General features: G+C 45.9%; 1 protein-coding gene across 4 annotated transcripts in view; it reads left to right on the top strand.

Annotated features, from left to right (window-relative positions):
* Positions 1-17,693, top strand: part of PTPRA (protein tyrosine phosphatase receptor type A) — a 199,335-nt gene that overhangs the window by 130,464 nt on the left and 51,178 nt on the right. For all 4 annotated transcript variants that reach the window (XM_054990372.1, XM_054990369.1, XM_054990371.1 and 1 more), the window contains 4 exons: positions 7,672-7,750; positions 12,470-12,847; positions 15,854-15,874; positions 17,447-17,467. In XM_054990372.1, the coding sequence (XP_054846347.1) occupies positions 7,678-7,750; positions 12,470-12,847; positions 15,854-15,874; positions 17,447-17,467 (493 nt within the window). In that variant the 5' untranslated portion in view covers positions 7,672-7,677. The remainder of the gene's footprint in view (positions 1-7,671; positions 7,751-12,469; positions 12,848-15,853; positions 15,875-17,446; positions 17,468-17,693) is intronic.

Below are 17,693 nucleotides of genomic sequence, written 5' to 3'. Positions count from 1 at the left end.
ACAAACTAGTCTGATCTATTCAGGCAACTGTATACTCCTTACTGGGACTTTGAGATCACCTCTTCCAGCTGATCCCATCTATACTAAGGGTCAGAAATATATCTTGTTTGCTTTTAAGCATTGACAGCAATGCTGATTCTGTGAACCTAGGCAGATCGTGAGAGGGAGGGCAGGAAGGGCTTCATCAGTGCTTCGTTCTTGTGGCCCCTTCTTACGGGCCCAGGGTAAGACCGATCGCCACCTTGGAGGGCAGGAAGGGCTTCATCAGTGCTTCGTTCTTGTGGCCCCTTCTTACGGGCCCAGGGTAAGACCAATCGCCACCTTGGAGTCAGGTAGCAATTTCCCCTGGGCCAGTTTGGCCAAGGATCCTGGAGGTGTTTCGCCATCTTCTGGGCATGGAGCAGGGGTCACTGGGGGTGTGGGGAGGGGAGGTAGTTGTGAATTTCCTGCATTGTGCAGGGGGTTGGACTAGAGGACCCTAGAGGACCCTTCCAATCCTATGATTCTAAGTAAAGCTGAGTATAGGTTTGTCTTGGATATAAGAGGCCAAGGCCCATATCCCATTTTCCTGCCTCTTGCTAGTTTTCACATTTGCGACCAGCTACTGTACCCTATTGTATCTATTTTCATTGAATGTCCCAACTGTTGATCATACGGTATTTTGCTGTGGACGTCCTAGCTATTGATTATATTGTATTCACTTGCAGCATGTAATCCGTCTTGGATCTCAGTGAGAAAGGCGGCGTATAAACAAGTAACAGTAATAATCATAAACCGGGGAATTTACTGGACAGCCTTAAGCAGTTTCTCCTTCACTGAGGGCAGTTGAAAAGGCACAAGAAGATAGTATAGTAGATACAAAATTTTGAAAGAGTAGAAAGAAATGTTTCGGTACGAAATACTTTGGTGTCCTATGCAACTTTCTGCATAGGTTTTATGAGTCAGGAGTTTTCAAATGGTATCCTAGGGAGCCTTGGCGTGTTGCTTAGCTGCCTATCAGGTGATAGCAGACAGGTAGGCTTCCCTGAAGGACACCTTACCCTCCCCAACCAGTTTTTTCTTATGTAGCTCTGCACTACTGTGGAAAGTGGGGTGAATTTTAGAGAGTGCAGTCATTTGTGTGGGAGGATTACAGAAGGTATTTAGGAATCCCCTGCGTTTTGCAGGGGGTTGGACTAGAGGACCCTAGAGGACCCTTCCAGCCGAGTGATTCTATGATTCTGTGACCCCAACAGGCCTGGGCTGCACCCTGGGTGAACTGACATTGTACCTTAAAACATGCCACAGAATCTCCAGCAAAACAAGGGCTCCCATGGCAGGCAAATCCACTGCTGGAAGAGTTCTCTTGAATAGGCAGTCTGACACCCCACCCCACCCCCCACCCCGCCACCTCAAACGATTGAAACGCACTTGCTTTGGAAGTAGCTCTGTGAATAGCCGAGCTTCTCATTTCCGTCTGAAGAAACGCTGCATGACTCAAGAGCTTGCCTTTGCCCTGTGCAAGGGCGGTCGGTCTAGCTGCTTGACCGGATCTGTCTTTTACGTACTCTGGAACCGAGACCCGTTCCCAGTACTCCATCCCTGACGACTCCAAAGCGAAACTATTTCAGAATACTTTCAAACGTGGGTTTCGCTGCCGAGCAACATCTGGAAATAGCTGGTAGAATTTCCAGGTCAGAGTGACACGGCTTCTAGTCAGACAGCCCCCCCTTTTTAAAGACCAAAAAAAAAAAAGCGAGTGTGCTTTTCCTGTCCTTGTTCTTGCTAATGCGTCTCATTTAGAAGGGAGCGTACTGTCATTCTCCTTCCCCTTCCTCTTCGTTCTCCCTGGTGAATCCAGAGGCATGATGTCAGGGTGTTCTTCTTTTTTTCTTCCTGTTCAAGTACGCAGGATGCTGCAGCGGGCCTTTGGCTGTGTGTCAGTTGATAACCTTACAAGAATTTCCCTCCCTTGTTTCTGTACTGGTAAGGGAGGAACGTACACTGTGTGTGTGAGGTGTGTGTCGGGGGGCAGGGAGTGGCCAGAACGTCCTTGTGCTTTGCACGTTTTCTGTAACCATTAAGATGTTGCTTTCCTTTATTTTATAAGGCGGAGAGAGGGGCTCGGTCTGCTGAATGTCTCCCATCACACCCAGTGTCCCTAATCGCTTCTAAAGATGTTGAGAGGGTGTGGGCTACCCGTGCCTGAGAATATTAGCAGCGTTAACTACTAGCTCCACTTACTGACAATACTAATTGCTTGCCCCTTGCTCTATTTAGCATCCTCGGGTTAGCCCCATTGATGTATGTAATACATTATCTCAGGCATTGGTTAAGTCTTGGAGTCAGAATCTTACGACTAAATCCAGAGCTTCTGAAAAGTGAGTGAGTGTGTGTGTGTGTGTGTGTGTGTGAGAGAGAGAGAGAGAGAGAGAGAGAGAGAGAGAAATCAATTTCTGAATTGTATTCTCCCATCTCTCCCACCCCCAGAATGCCTGATTTTACCCCACTTCATGTAATTTCCACTGAAGTGGCAGTGGATTCCTAGAATCGTGCTATCACAGAGGCTGCGGGGACAGGCGGCTGTGTGAAAACCGAGGCAGTTGTAAACCACGTCAGAGCGACGTGAGTCAGCTAGCTGGACTCACAAAGAGTCCATTTGAGTCCGTTTATACTGTATTTCGTGCAGTTTCTGTGAAGGAAGCTTGCAAGGGAGGGTGGAAGCAGAAATTGCCGTTTGCTGGCGGGCAGCACCCCCTCTCCAGAAGCCAACTATCTCGAGAACCGTTCTTGGAATCTGTAAGGTTTAAAATAACAGTTGGAATTGAATTCTCCTCCTTTTCTGTGCTGAACATAAAATACTGCTGGGGTTGTAGGTAATCACAGATGCTCGGCCTCCTGAAGGACACTTGGAAGAAAGACTGGGGAAAGCCTTGCAGACTTCTGAGTCCGGCTGAATTTCCTTCCTTCCTCCTTTGGTGTCAGCATCAGGTTTCCAAGCCCCTGGGATTTTTGCAGCCTCACTTAAAAATATCACTTAACACAGCTTAGCTGCTACTCAACACATTTCAGCAATGGTTGTAACTATCCAGATCACTTCCCCACCTCCATCCCATTTCAGGATTTATATAATAGCAGTAGTGATTTTGATCCACATAGGTGTATAAAGAGCACTGCAGAATAAAAGTTATATTCAACACATTGGAACTGCTGGTATTAATAATGATACATCTGTATGCAATGCACTTTTTAGAGCAACATAAAACAAGACACGTCTGTGCTGAGAGAGGCTTATAGGGACCTGCAGGCACCTTTGAAATTCTGACACGTTGTGGTGGGGTGAAACCCCACAATGGCTGCCTTGGGGGCGGAGCCTAGACCTGCAATGGTTGCCGCAGGGGAGCGGAGCCCAGACCCACAGTGTCAAGAGAATGAGGTTATGGATAACTCTAATAGTAACTGTTCAACATTTCATCAGGAAGCCTTTTAAAATGAACAACAAAGACAACATTCAACATTCGATTTATATACCGCCCTTCAGGACAACTTAGTACTCACTCGGAGCAGTTTACAAAGTATGTTATTATCCCCACAACAACAAACACCCTGTGAAGTGGGTGAGGCTGAGAGAGCTCCAGAGAGCTGTGACTAGCCCAAAGTCACCCAGCTGGCTTCAAGCGGAGGAGTGGGGAACCAAACCCGGTTCTCCAAATTAGAGTCCCGCGTTCTTAACCACTACATCAAACTGACATACTGCGACTCATACATTCTCAGCCTAACCTACCGTACAGGTTTATTGTGAGCATAAAATGGAGGAGAAGGATATAAGCCGCTTTGGGTCCCCGTTGGGGAGAAGGGCTGAGTATAAACCAAGTAAATAAATACTGTAGATAATAATTGGTTCTCAAAGTGACTATGAAATCATGGCCAGGTGCTCTTAAAATTACATCTCTGATACCACTCATTAGCTGCTCAAGCAAGATTTAAAAGGTTTTAAATTTAGCTCTTAAAAGGCTATAAATATCCTTTCTTCAGCTATATTAATTGGCTGTCAAACATAAAAAAGATCTTGCACTTTTCCTAACCATTTCTTTAACTCTCTGCAAAGGCTATGAGAAGTATATGAGAACACTCCTATTTAACATGAGTACCTAAAATCAAACACATGCAACAGGTGGAAAGGAGTAATAGAGGATAAAAATGCAGTTTATAGGCACCTAGGCTTTACTTCAATTGGGGTTAGGATAAGAATCAAGCAAGACATCACAGAAGATTTGGATTTTAAGGAGCAATTCAAAGGCAAAAAGGGGAAATGCCACATACATACTTTGGGAATAGGATTTCAGGCATAGGGGCAACAAAGAAGAGAGAACAGATTCAGCAACAGGAAAATAGAGCTGTTACAACATTTAATATCCATACCAAATCTGAACCTGTCAGTAACTTGCTGCTGATAACTGCCGAGGTGTGGCCTCTTTTGTAACTAAAACAGCCGACTTGCAATACCTGAAAATAACGACACATCTCTATTTACTGTGGCCCAAGCGTTCCTAAGCCAGAGCCCATTTGGGCAGATAGGACAAAGTGGGTTCTTTGTCTCAAAAACTATGTTGCCCTGTATTTGTTAATTCAGTAGAATTTTGAACCCTGCAAAATGGCTAAGTAGCTGGCGGAGGAATTATTTCTTTACGGTGAATGGGATCCACATAACATCCTCGTAGGCTTGCATGTCCCCAACTGGATTCTTGGACTTTTCTCTTTCCTTTGAATGAAAGACCCACATAGAATCCTAGAGTTGGAAGGGGCCTTAAAAACCATCTAGTCCAACCACCTGCCCAATGCAGGAACAGCCTAAAGCATCCCTGACAACAAGTATTTGTCCTGACTACTGAGCCTGTCTGACGGGGAGGGCGGTCTAAAAGTGTAATTAAATAAATAAATCTTCAAGACTGCCAATGAGGGGGAACGCCTCACATCCGTAGGCAGCCAGTTCCACTGCTGAACTGCTCTTAATGCAAAGAAGTTTTTCTAATGCCCAGCAGGTACCTTCCCTTGTGTAGTGCATCAAACCCATTGTTTCAAGTCCTATCCTCTGTTGCCCCATGTTATATTAGAAACTACTTCTAGCCCCCCCCACCCACCCACCCAGCTTCAAAAGTAGTTTGCCATGTGACATGACAGCCTGCTGCCTGGAAACCCAGGCCTCATCTTTCCTCTCTCCCCCTCCCCGCAGAACCAGTAGTATGGTGGTTCTGGTCCAGGCCACTGTGAATAAATAGTGAACCCAGGGCGGTGCAAGGAGATAACGGGAGTCAGCAAAAGCTGAGTCCAAGCTGCAGGATATTTTGCATGATCTGGTGTGCAGTGGTCACAGCCCTTTGGTGGGCTTTCCCCCCACAGCGGCGACTAATGCACGTTTCCTTTCCCTCCTCTCTGAATGTGTAGGATTACGTCAGTCTCACTGGACTGCCTTTTGTGTGAGGCAGGGATGAACATCTTTGCTTGCTGTCCTTCTCGCCCTATCTTTTCGCATGTGGCTCGCAGTATTTTTGCTGTAGTGCACTCACACAGCACAGGAAGAGCACAGTCAGCAGAAAAGGGGGCCAAATCCTGCAGAGTGGGCTTGGGGGGGGGGCATGCAAGGACCTCACAGGTCTTTCTCATATGCTACAGGCAGAATATTGCAACCAGCTTGCTGAATCCAAAGGACTGAAAGCTCTTTCGGCTGCTGCAGTTTTCCAGCATGGGATGCTAACAGGTGTTTCCCAGTGCAGACAATGCAGATCACTTACAGGCACCTCCGTTTGATAATCACAGCCTTGCACGTTCAGAACTAGTAAACGTATCTGACCGTAGCTTTAGCACTGTTACACAGAGAAGCACAGGATTCAGATACGTACTGATTGTGACGCTTTGGATCAAAGCAGTGGATTGGATCCAGTGATCCATCGGCAGAAGGACCCGATCTTTCCTGATTCCCTTCCCCTGGCTGGTCCTTCTGACCTGGGGAAGGTTGATTCTTGGGGTCACAGGACTCGTATGAATTAACGGAAGAGGCTGAAAGGTGACTTTGTCCCCTAATTGAACCATTGGCTTTTCCGGGAACTGCTGGGGAGAGGAGGAAGTGGGGGAAGATCACAGTCTTTGCATGAGCAGATCGCTGGATCCAGCACGTTGTTTGTGTGAAATTCTTGGCAGCTGTGGACTGCTCATCGGGAACTAAAGGTTTGCATTTCATGGATCTGCATACGTTTGCAGGCATCAGAGTGTGAAATTTTCCTGATCTCTAAAAATATATATTTAAATGCTTTTTAGCCTTCCTGATAACTTGGCTCTTAACGTAAAGGGCCTTTTGCTTCCCTCCTGAGTCTAAAAGAAACTTGACTCGGTGACCTAGAAGATGTCCCTTCAGAGAGCTTCATTTCTGGCAGGCTTCCTTTAGGAAAGGGCTCTTTGGGTGGACCTGGGAGGGGTGGCGTGTTCCGGATTCCTGCCACCACACTCTAGTCCATGCGTCCGGAGGCTGGGAACGGCCCGGGCCGAAGAAGACAGCAGCAAAATACAGGTCCCTTCGTAAGAAACCGTGCGGTGGTCTCTTAGGGAGTTTTTCATACCTCATCAGGCAAGAAAAGCAAAACTGTAGAAGGCTGCTATATTGGCAAGAGCTGGGGTTTTTTTTTTTTTGGTAGGGATGGGAAAGGCAGCTGTGGTTCTTGGATATGGAGGGCTGCATCAGTGTGAGGTAACTGCCCCTTTGGAAACCCTGCCCACAACAGTAGCTCCATTTCATGTAGGCGGTCTTCTTGTCCTGTAGTAGAAAAACAGGATTCAGGTCTAGTAGCACCTTAGAGATTAACCAGTCTAAGGTTCTACTGTGCCCAAATTTTGCTATTCCATGTCATGTGTTAGAGAGCTGGTACCTCTAAGAACAGTGTAAACAATGAATTATAAAGAAAGTATTTCTGGCAGGCTCCATATCACAACTCTGGTTATCTTAAAAATCTAATTGAACAACATGCATATGGATGTCTATGCATGCATAGGTATTACTCTCTTCTCCTTCTTCCCACCATTAAAAATCCCAGCAGTTCTCATGGTTTGTCTCTGTGTTAAGCTTACACGATTTCAGTAATCCCAGCTTTACAGCAGCCGTGCACTATAGAATAGTATCTACACTCTCGGATACTATTGTTGCCAGTGTCACAGATGGGGGCCCATGGTAGGTACCCGGTGATTTACGTCTGAGATTTGAACCAAGGACCTCTTCTGGATCACAGCTCAGTCTCTTAACTGTAACTTACAAGCACTGAAGATTTACTCTTTAGGAAGGCTTAATCTCTGTGGTGTTCAAAGTTTCCACTTGGCAGAACTTGCATTGTGTACCTCCCGTCCATTTCTCTGCCGTTGCTCCTCTCTTTTCCTTCCCCAAAATGCAAAATCTCTGTTTTAAGAATTGAGTGTGCAGAATTCTCTTTCTGTGCGCATTTTACTTTCGGGTTCGGTGATGAGTTCCGCTGCTGCCCCGGAATGGAAGCAGACCAGTGGCTTAGGACCCTCCTCTTTCGAACTCCTCACCCCTTTCTGAGCAGGTGCCAGACGTCAATAGTTTGGTCCCTCTGTGGGTAACTTAAGCACTGGAGATGCTTTGTGTGGACTGCTAATGCTTTCTTCTGTGTGGTTCTGTCTCCCCAGGCCAACATGGGTTCGTGCTTCCTTCTCGTCCTGCTCAGTGGCTGCCTGTCATGCCTAGGAGCCAGCAACATAACCACAGGTAAGGCAGGGCGGGCATTTCCCATTGCTGTCTGAGAAACGCTTAGAAGGAGAGACCCAGTAACGGCATAATGTTCTCCGTCTCTTAACTCTGGTCTGGGCGGTGGGGAGTGAGTGAGTGAGTGAGTGAGTGAGTGAGTGAGTGAGTGAGTGAGTGAGTGAGTGAGTGAGTGTGTGTGTGTGTGTGTGTGGGGGGGGGGGGGTTCATGTGCTCTGGCCACCCCAATGCTATAGTGTAACGAGTCAGATCCCGTGTCTAAAACCAAGTTTCAACTTGCCAAGAGAAAGATGGATCTCTCTCCGGGGAAGCCGAAAGCAGTTAGTCTTTAGACCGGTCAAACAGATAAGTTCTTTGAACCAGCTGTTTATCAGTACATTTATTTATATAGGGTTCAATATTGCTTTGCAACTCCTTATCAAACACACAGGCACCAATCTAGAGTTTATTTCACTTTATTGAAAATACACCCTAGTTTTTTAATGACGCAATAAGGCAATAAGAAATAAGTTCACTAACATTTCTCAATAAATCCTAAGTTTAGCATTGCTCAAAGTTTCCATGAAATACGTAGGTAGAAATAGTTTCTCACCTAGATTCTCCCAAGAGATCTCTTCCATCAGTACCCTGCTTATTCTTTCTGTGTTTGCAATTATATACCTAATCATATGTAAATATTTAGGGTCTATTCACATGATAGCACAAACAAATATTGATTGGTTTGACACTTCACTGAATATTCATAATTTCATAGTACAGCCTTCCAATTAGTTAAAAAATTATGTCATAATCTGAACTGCACAACAAAACTACAAATCTCTAACAAGTGTCAGGAAAAGTTAAGTTGGACGATCACCATTGGTTGAATCTCTGATAGAGGAACATCAATCTCAGTAGAGTCCGCTATTTTAATTAATTGTCAAAGGATGAAAGCACACCTGCTGAATTACCTTGCACATAGAAAAAATACACTGAAAGTTCATGCAAAGTATAAAAGTTCATCTAGAGTATAGAAGCTAGGCCTAGTATTGTTCAGTATTGATTATTGGCATATGATCTTAATCTATATTGGCATAACAATAGTGCAGGGATCCCCAACATGGTGCCCGTGGGTGACATGGTGCCCGCCTACACCTTTCCTGGCACCTGCCAAGTGTTTTTAAAAAGTGGGCAAGACCAGGTGGGGCTTTTGCCCAGCAAGGCTTCTGATTGGCCATTGGAACTCGGACTGGCTATGCAGAGTTTTTAAAAATATTGCACTGTGTGACTGAAGGAAAGCTGCAGCAGCTATTTTGTGGCTGCTCCCACTGCACTGTGTCAAGATTTCAAAAGCTCAAAAAGGTTGGGGATTTCTGCTCAAGTACAACGTCTACATCTCTGCTTGTCATGGTTATGTGAAATAAAGCAGTGATCCAGTGGCACTTTAAAGACTAACGTTTATTTCAGTATGAGCCTTTGTGGATCACAGCCCATGTCTTCAGATAGATATGTGATGACAAGCTGGACTGGGGAATTTTTATAGGGCAGGTTGGAGGGGAAGGATTCCCCAGTACAGTTTTCCATCACATGTCTATCTGACAAAGTGGGCTGTGACCCACGAAGGCTCATATTGAAATCAATGTTGTCAGTCTTTAAAGTGTTGCTAGACCTTTGTTTTATTCTGCTATGACTGACTAACACAGCTATTCTGTTTTCAGTCAGCATGGTTACATGGTCAGTCTTGCTCAGGGCTTTTTTTCTGGGGAAAGAGGTGGTGGAACTCAGTGGGTTGCCCTCGGAGAAAATGGTCACATGGCTGGTGGCCCTGCCCCCTGATCTCCAGACAGAGGGGAGTTGAGATTGCCCTCCACGCCACTTGGCACACGGAGGGCAATCTAATCTCCCCTCTGTCTGGAGATCAGGGGGCGGGGTCATTTTCAAGATGTTCCAGAACTCCGTTCCACTGCGTTCCTGCTTTAAAAAAGCCCTGGACTTGCTTAAGGGTAATATGATTAATTTCCTTTTCCTTTCAAGCTCCTTTGATCCAATGATCTTGAGCAGCAGCTAAGGAGTCTTTATTTCTTTAAGGAAACTATGGCGGAGTGATACTTGGCCACATGATTAATTTAATCTTTATTTCTTTTGATAATTGTCCTCTACTTTCCTTCCCAATGGGAATTCACAGCAGTGTTCTGCCATCTACTATTTTATCCTCGCAACACAAACTGTGTGCGGTAGGATAAGCTGAGAAAGTGTGACTGGCCCAGGGTCTCCCAGTGAGTTTCCATGGCAAAGTAGAGATTAGATCCTAGGCAGACACTGACCACTGCACTTCACTGGTTCTCTGAAAGTGCAAATGGGGAGACAGTGCTGTACCACGGTTAAAGAAAGCCATGGTGGGGCTGTGACTTGGTGCCAAACTTTGCGTGCATATGTTCCTAGGTTCAGTTCCTGGCAGTTCCACATTAATGCTTTTAGGGGATGAGTTGGAAAAGAACTCTGATCCTGAGAACTCTGAACCTGAGACAAACTTCCTCTGCCTCTCACTGAAGACAACATTGAGCTAAATGGACCGATAGTCTGGCTCTGTATAAGGCAGCTTTATAAGTTCAGCCATAGAAGGAAGGGAATGTGTATGCTGGCAGCGAGCTCCCGGTCCCCTAACTTTAAAATTGATTGATTTAAGTAAATTTAATTTTGAGAAGTAGGGTAGAAATGATGCTGTTAAGCGAATGACTGTGGCTAACTGACCGTGCGTGTTGGCATCGCACTATATACTTGATGGGGAATTACCGCCAGTCCTGGCTCCCTTAGAAGACTGTGTGTATATGAAAGTGCACACGCTGCATTTATCCCTTACTATTTTAGATCTTCAGTGTACACCTAATCAATGTGTGAGCTAACCCTAATATTCTGCTTGTCTGGTAAGGGTTTGAATTAGCTTATTCTAGCGACCATAATACCATGCCCTGAGGTAGGGCATTGCAGTTAGGGAGTGGAAGGTGTTAAGTATGCATACATGCATGCGTTCTTTGTGTTAGGGCGGATTTGGTTATAAAGAAGTCAGTGATTTAAATCCGTCAGCCAGAAGCTTATGCCGAATCATGGGCCTAAATTAACCTTTGCTTGATTTAATGACAAGATGCCATCGTAAAAATGGTCTGAAGTAACCATGACATGGTTGTTCACAACAGGAAAGGTGAAGTTTCAGTCTACAGAAGGGTAAATCAAAGATGTAGCTCGATACTGGAAGGAAGCAGATGGTTGGTGCTTTGGTGCTGGCACCAAGCAGAGCAGCATCACAAGGACAGCTACAGGGAGCAGAAATTTCTAGGGAAGGGAGGGAAGGGTAACAGCAGAGACTGGGGACAGGCTGTGGCACAGCAGCAGAGCATCTGCTTGGCTTGCAGAAGGTTCCAGGTTCAATCCCCAACATCTCCAGTTTGGTATAGTGGTTAAGAGTGGCAGGATTCTAATCTGGAGAGCCGGGTTTGATTCCCCACTCCTCTGCTTGAAGGCAGCTGGGTGACCTTGGGTCAGTCACTTAAGAACGGCAGGACTCTAATCTGGAGAGCCGGGTTTGATTCCCCACTCCTCCACTTGAAGCCAGCTGAGCAACCTTGGGTCAGTCACTTAAGAACGGCAGGACTCTAATCTGGAGAGCCGGGTTTGATTCCCCACTGAGCAACCTTGGGGCAGTCACAGCTTCTAGGAGCTCTTTCAGCCCCACCCATCTCACAGGGTGATTATTGTTGTAGGGATAATAACAACATACTTTGTAAACTGTTCTGAGTGTGGCATTAAGTTGTCCTGAAGGGCGGTATATAAATCGAATGTTGTTGTTGCAATAAAAAGATTAGAGAATAGGCCAGCTGCTGCCAGTTTGAGTAGACAGTAGTCACTGAAGTGGACCGGCAGTCTCTTCAGTATAAGACAGCTTCATGTATGTGTAACGGAATGAGCACGTGAAGGTCAAGGTTTGAGTCCAGTAGCACCTTACAGACCACAGAGGTTTCCAGGGTATCGACTTTAGACAGTCAGGCTCCCTTGACCAGCAGATACCAAGGGAGCTTGACTCTTGAAAGCTTATACCTGAAAATCCAGTTTATCTTTCACAACAACAACAACTGCCAGTTATTATAACAACAATACACCGCCCTTCAGGACAACTTAACGCCAACTCAGAGCGGGTTACAAAGTATGTTATTATTATCCCTACAACAATAATCACCCTGTGAGGTGGGTGAGGCTGAGAGAGCTCTGAGAGAGCTGTGACTGACCCAGGGTCACCCAGCTAGCTTCAAGTGGAGGAGTGGGGAATCAAAACCAGCTCTCCAGATTAGAGTCCCGCGCTCTTAACCACTACACCAAACTGGCTCTTTCAGGTGTTACTGGACTCAAATCTTTCTCTTCTACTGCAGACCTATATGGCCACCCACCTAAAAGTGTGCATTTGTGTGTTTCCCTGAAGCCACAGAAAGAAATGTCAGGAGGCTGATCACTGGAATGCCTTGGCTCATGTAGAGCATTCAGCATGCCGATGGGCAAACCAAGTCGATCAGTTTACATGCTCCTTTCTAGGCATATTTGTTTGGCTTGTAGGCATGTTTCTAGTGAAATCTCTGCTTTCATTCTTTAAAAAAATTATTCTGCTGTTAGCTCTCATAGTCATGGAGAAAATGTGATGGTCTTTGAGAACAAAAACATTTGCTGGCAATTCTTTTTCCCCTCTCCTCTTTCCAGTGCTACCCTCGGCAGGTCCTCCCTCGTCCACGAGTACCATGACAACTGTCAAGACACAGCCAACTAGTGGGAAGCCCACAGTTCCCCCCAGCGGGAATGTTACTTTTCCAACAGTGCCTCCTCTTCCGGTGGTGTCAGGACACACTACTCCTGCAGCCACAGAACTTCCGCCTACCACGACCGTCAGCACATCAGGAACGGAAGCTACGAGTACAAGGACGACTGTGCCCACTTCTGGGCCTACCTCCCTTCCACCAAACGTCTCCTCTTCAAGTCCACATGGGATTACTCACGGGATTACTACGAATACCGATGGGGTGCCTGGGGAGGCCAATGTCACAGAGGCGCTAACAACTTTGAAAGCCTTCGACACCTCAGGTATAAAAGAGCTTTGCTGGATTCCATTTGGTTTGATACATACATGACCACGACTCACCCGTTGCATGCTTTGAGCAGCCTCCCGTGAGCAGTACGTGGCTTGGGCTCAATTGCTTGAGCCACCTTGATCAACTCGCCTTGTTCTCTCTTGTGCAGTTTGTTCACCTGTGCACACTGCTTGGAGCAAAAACATGATTATGTTGGAACGGGACACAGGGAGGATCCTGCTTTAGGTAAAATATGGCAAGGCAATGCTCGATTTAGTCCAACCTTGAAATTCTTTTGAGTCCTACTGCCTGGTCCGTGATCTGTGTCACTTGCTCCAGAATGGCAAATGGGATTGGTGCCAATGGCCCCAACGACTTTAAAGTCACGGTTATTTTTGTCATAGTCCAGACTGATTGATCCAGTTTGAGTATCACTTTGGGGCTCGGTTGTTATGGCCATTTAGGACGTACTTGGGCTGTTTTCCATCTGTCTTCCAAGTTAATAAATCCATTATGGATATTGCAGCTGTTTTTTTCTCTCGCTAACATGAACTGTAATTGCCACACTGTAATTAAACGCTCGTTCCAAAGGAGCGCCAAACAACATCCCTTTACTGCTTGTTAACCACCCTGGTGATGGACAGAAGGATTCTAACGGCTTGAGCGATTTGCTTTTGAAGATATCACCACTGTAATCTCGTTGAGCCTTAAATTCCACTCTGGTCTCACGAAAAGGGTAATCAAAGCAGGGATTTGGGGTTATGCTTTTTTTAAAAAGCCTTCTCAAGAGGCCATGACCAGTGTTCTTTATTTTCAGATTAGCTCAAAGTCCTTTACCTGTTCGCTTGCCTGCTGATTCTTTGAACTGGAATTTTACTTATCAAAATTCGGCATTGCACTAAAGTCTCAACAGAGTAGTTAAACTGCATGGCAAATAATTATTTGCATTATAGTGTGTGTGTTGGGCAGGGAGGGATAGGGCTGCTTCTCTGGGGGAGGTGAGGGTGGGAAATAGCTGTGAATTTCACAGAATCCCAGAGTTGGAAGGGGCCATACAGACCTTCTAGTCCAACCCCCTGCCCAGTGCAGGATGAGCCTAAAGCATCCCTGACAAATATTCATCCAGCCTCTTCTTGAAGACTGCCAGTGAGGGGGAGCTCACCACCTCCCTAGGCAGCAGATTCCACCTTTGAACTACTCTGACCGTGAAAAAGTTTTTCCTAATATCCAGCCAGTACCTTTGTGCATGTAATTTAAGCCTGTTGCTTCAGGTCCTACCCTGTGCTGCCAACTGGAACCGCTCCTTGCCCTCCTCCAAATGACAGCCTTTCAAATATTTAAAGAGAGCTATTATGTCCCCCCTCAACCTCCTCTTCTCCAAACTAAACATTCCCAAGGCCCTCAGCCTTTCTTTGTAGGGCTCAGTCTCCAGACCCCTGATCATCCTTGTTGCTCTCTTCTGCACCCTCTCGATTTTGTCCACATCCTTTTTGAAGTGAGGCCTCCAGAACTGCACACAGTACTCCAGGTGCGACCTGACCAAGGCAGTATAGAGAGGGGCTATGACCTCCTGCGATTTTGATGCTATGGCCCTTTTGATACAACCCAAGACTGAGTTTGCCTTTTTTGCCACTGCATCACACTGACTGCTCATATTTAGTTTACAGTCCACTCTTACCCCAAGATCTCTTTCGCATACACTACTACCCAGAAGTGTATCCCCCATCCAGTATTTGTGCTTCCCATTTTTGTGGCCCAGATGTAATACTGTGCATGTATCTATGTTGAATTGCCTCCTGTTCACAACCGCCCACTTCTCCAGAGTATTCAGGTCTTGTTTCCTGCATCGTACAGGGGGCTGGACTAGATGACACTTGTGACCCTTTCCATCTCTGTGTTTCTATGATTCTTTGAATGTACACCATGCACAACAATATAAGCCGTAGACCAGTTCCCTGAATTAAAGCAACTTCCTTGTGTTGAGGGGGTGTGATCCACAGGAGCATAACCAAAAATGTAACACCTCTCCCCAGATCTGAATTCCAGGAAAAGCTTAACTACTTAGGTCACGGCAGTGCTTGTGGCCTATCATTTCTTGTTTCTGAAATTTTAACACAGCATGGGCTCATAGTCTGAGTACACTGATGATGAAAGACACCAACTTGACCATCAAACAGGGATTTATTGCCATTAGATGCAATTTTAACTGTACATGTACTTCCCTACACTCTCGCACCTGTCCCAAGTACCAGCTAAATCAGAAAAGTGGCTTGCAACAGTCTTTTAACAGCCACCTCGAAAGACTCCTGGGATGCCTCAGCCAGGGAATGTAATAACAGTAATAATAACGATGTGCTTTTATACCACCCTTCTGGCCAGATTAGTGCCACACTCAGAGCAGTGAACAAAGTCAGTGTTGTTATTATCCCCACGGTATTGCTGGGGCTGAGAGGAGTGGCTTCCCAAAGGCCTCCTGCTGAACTCATGGCAGTAGTGGGATTTTTTTCAAACCGGCAGGGTGCTGATTTGCAGCCCACCCACGTAAACACTGTGCTACAGCAGCTCCTCTAATAATATGCTTACATAGAATCGTAAAGTTGGAAGGGGCCTTATATACCACTCTTCTAGACAGATTAGTGCCCCACTCAGAGCGGTGAACAAAGTCAGTGTCATTATTATCCACCCAGTACTGCTGGAGAGCTAGGCTGAGAGGAGTGGCTTCCCCAAGGCCACCTGCAGAGTTCATGGCAGTAGCGGGAATCAAACTATCAGAGTGCTGATTTGGAGCCCATCCACTTAACCACTATGCTACAGCATAGGTAAGCCTATGCCATGTTGAGGGGGGCTTTCATTCTGAATGGTACCAAGGCAGTGCTTGAACTGAGGAAATGACCCTTGTCCATCCAAGGAAAACAAAGCAAGATGTTGATTTGAATTTGTGGGGAGGAGCTATGAGAGAGCTGAATGCTGCCTGCTGAGATGATTCCCTGACGCTTTCTCCGTGTTTTTTTGCTTTTAGGGGAAATAACCAAGGGCCCAGGTGAGCCTCTTTCTTCGTTTTTTCTCTCTTCTCCTCTCCCGCCTTGAGCCAGAGATTCCATGCTTTGTCAGTGTGAGTCTTCCCAAGGCAAGATGACAAGTTTTAAGCCTCTCTGAAGATGTAACCAAGGCACAGAGAAGAGACCCCGAAATGCCGGTGCTCTTCGCAGCTTGGGGCAAGGAAATCGAAGGCAGAGGGAGGAGTAGGATCATGTGATCTCTCAGCTGGGTTCCCACAAGCCAAATGTATTAAGATACATACTGAGTCCACATCACCAAATCAAAACACAAAGCCACTTTGGTTCAGCTGACTGGGGAGGAACTGATAGCCTTTTAGGGCTGTATGAACCAAGGAGCTTTGGCTGTTCCCTGGACAGCTGTCCACATCCCACACACTGAGAATTGTTCTGCTAGGCCCTGATAGGTAACCGCTGAAGAAGGAAGGGGTTTGCTGCTAGACAGCACTCAATTGTCTTTGGCTTCTGTGTTGAATTTTGCATTGTACAGGGGGAGGGAGGGAAATGTAGTTATAACAGAGGGACTAGAAGCTTGTTCTGCATTGAAGGTTGGCAAGAGTAATTTGGGAACTTGCTTGAGTCCATCAAATGAATGCTAATCTTGCTCTTGAACTGCTTGTAGCCCAGTCTTGTCAAACGCAAAGATTCTCCAGCGAAATAAAATAAGCTGCTTCACAGGTCAAAGCCGGAAGGCTGGTGCTTAAAAGTAGCTGTTATTGTTTGAAGGCTGCCCAGTACATTCCGACATCCTCCCGAGGAAATGTTCTCCGGGCTCCTTCCTAAACAGCTCACCTGGGAGCCTCTGCCAAAGGCTTGAATATACCTGTAGGTAGATTTCTTTCCTGTTGCAGAGTAGTGGGTACACCCTGGCAGCTCTTCGATGCTGTATTTGCCCATTCCACAAAGCAGGGGATGTGAGGCCCGCTGGCATTGTATCTGCTTGGCATGCAGAGAGCCCCAAGTTTATTCCCTGGCGGGTGATGTGAAAGACCTCTGCTGGAAACCTTGGAGAGTTGCTGCCGGTTTGAATAGACAAAGGTCTGACTCAGTATAAGACAGCTTCGTGCGTCCACGTGAAGTGGTAGGAGGCATTTAGTCATTCAAGGTATTTATATTCCATCTTTTCATAAAAGCCTGCAAGGCAGCTTACGCTCAAGGATAAAAACAAGGTGAAAAATAGAGTCGAATGAATTATAATACAGTGAAAACATACACTGTGAAAAGGAACCAAGTCACTAAAAGCACAGGAGAATAATAAAACCTTTGAATGTGAGACCACTACAGAAAAGGCCCTGTGTCCGGTTGTGGGCCTGCCTGCATTCCACATCTGAAGGCAGGGAACCTAAAAAAATGACTTCTGAAGCAGATCTTAAACATGGCGCCTTTTTATTAGGCTCTGATACATCTGAAGGAGGAAGGGATTTTCTCCAGGGAAGTGGTTGGTTGTCTTTGCTGTCGGTATTGAATGTTGTAGCTTTCCTTTCGGGAGAGGAGGTCTGTTGCTTTCCTCTTTCCCCGCATGTCCAACCTTAACATTTGTTCTTTTATTTTTATAGATGATACTGATGCAGGACGAGGTAAGGCACTTAACTTCCTTTTAAAAATCCGTTTTGCACATTCAGTGTATATTCTGTTTTTTTTTAAAGTTATAAATTATTTATAATTTTTAAAAAAATGAGAATGGCATCTCTTACAACGTCCTGTTTTTTAGAACTAGCTTGCTTGCTTGTTTGTTTATGGTTACCTACATACCACCCCTTTCTCAAGGGGCAGCCCAGGTGCTGTATTAATTTATGAGAGTGT

This window comes from Eublepharis macularius, chromosome 10 (genome assembly GCF_028583425.1).
Source record: "Eublepharis macularius isolate TG4126 chromosome 10, MPM_Emac_v1.0, whole genome shotgun sequence".
Lineage (NCBI taxonomy): Eukaryota > Metazoa > Chordata > Lepidosauria > Squamata > Eublepharidae > Eublepharis > Eublepharis macularius.
Note: the sequence above shows the minus strand (reverse complement) of the source record. Positions and strands in the feature narration are given on the sequence as shown.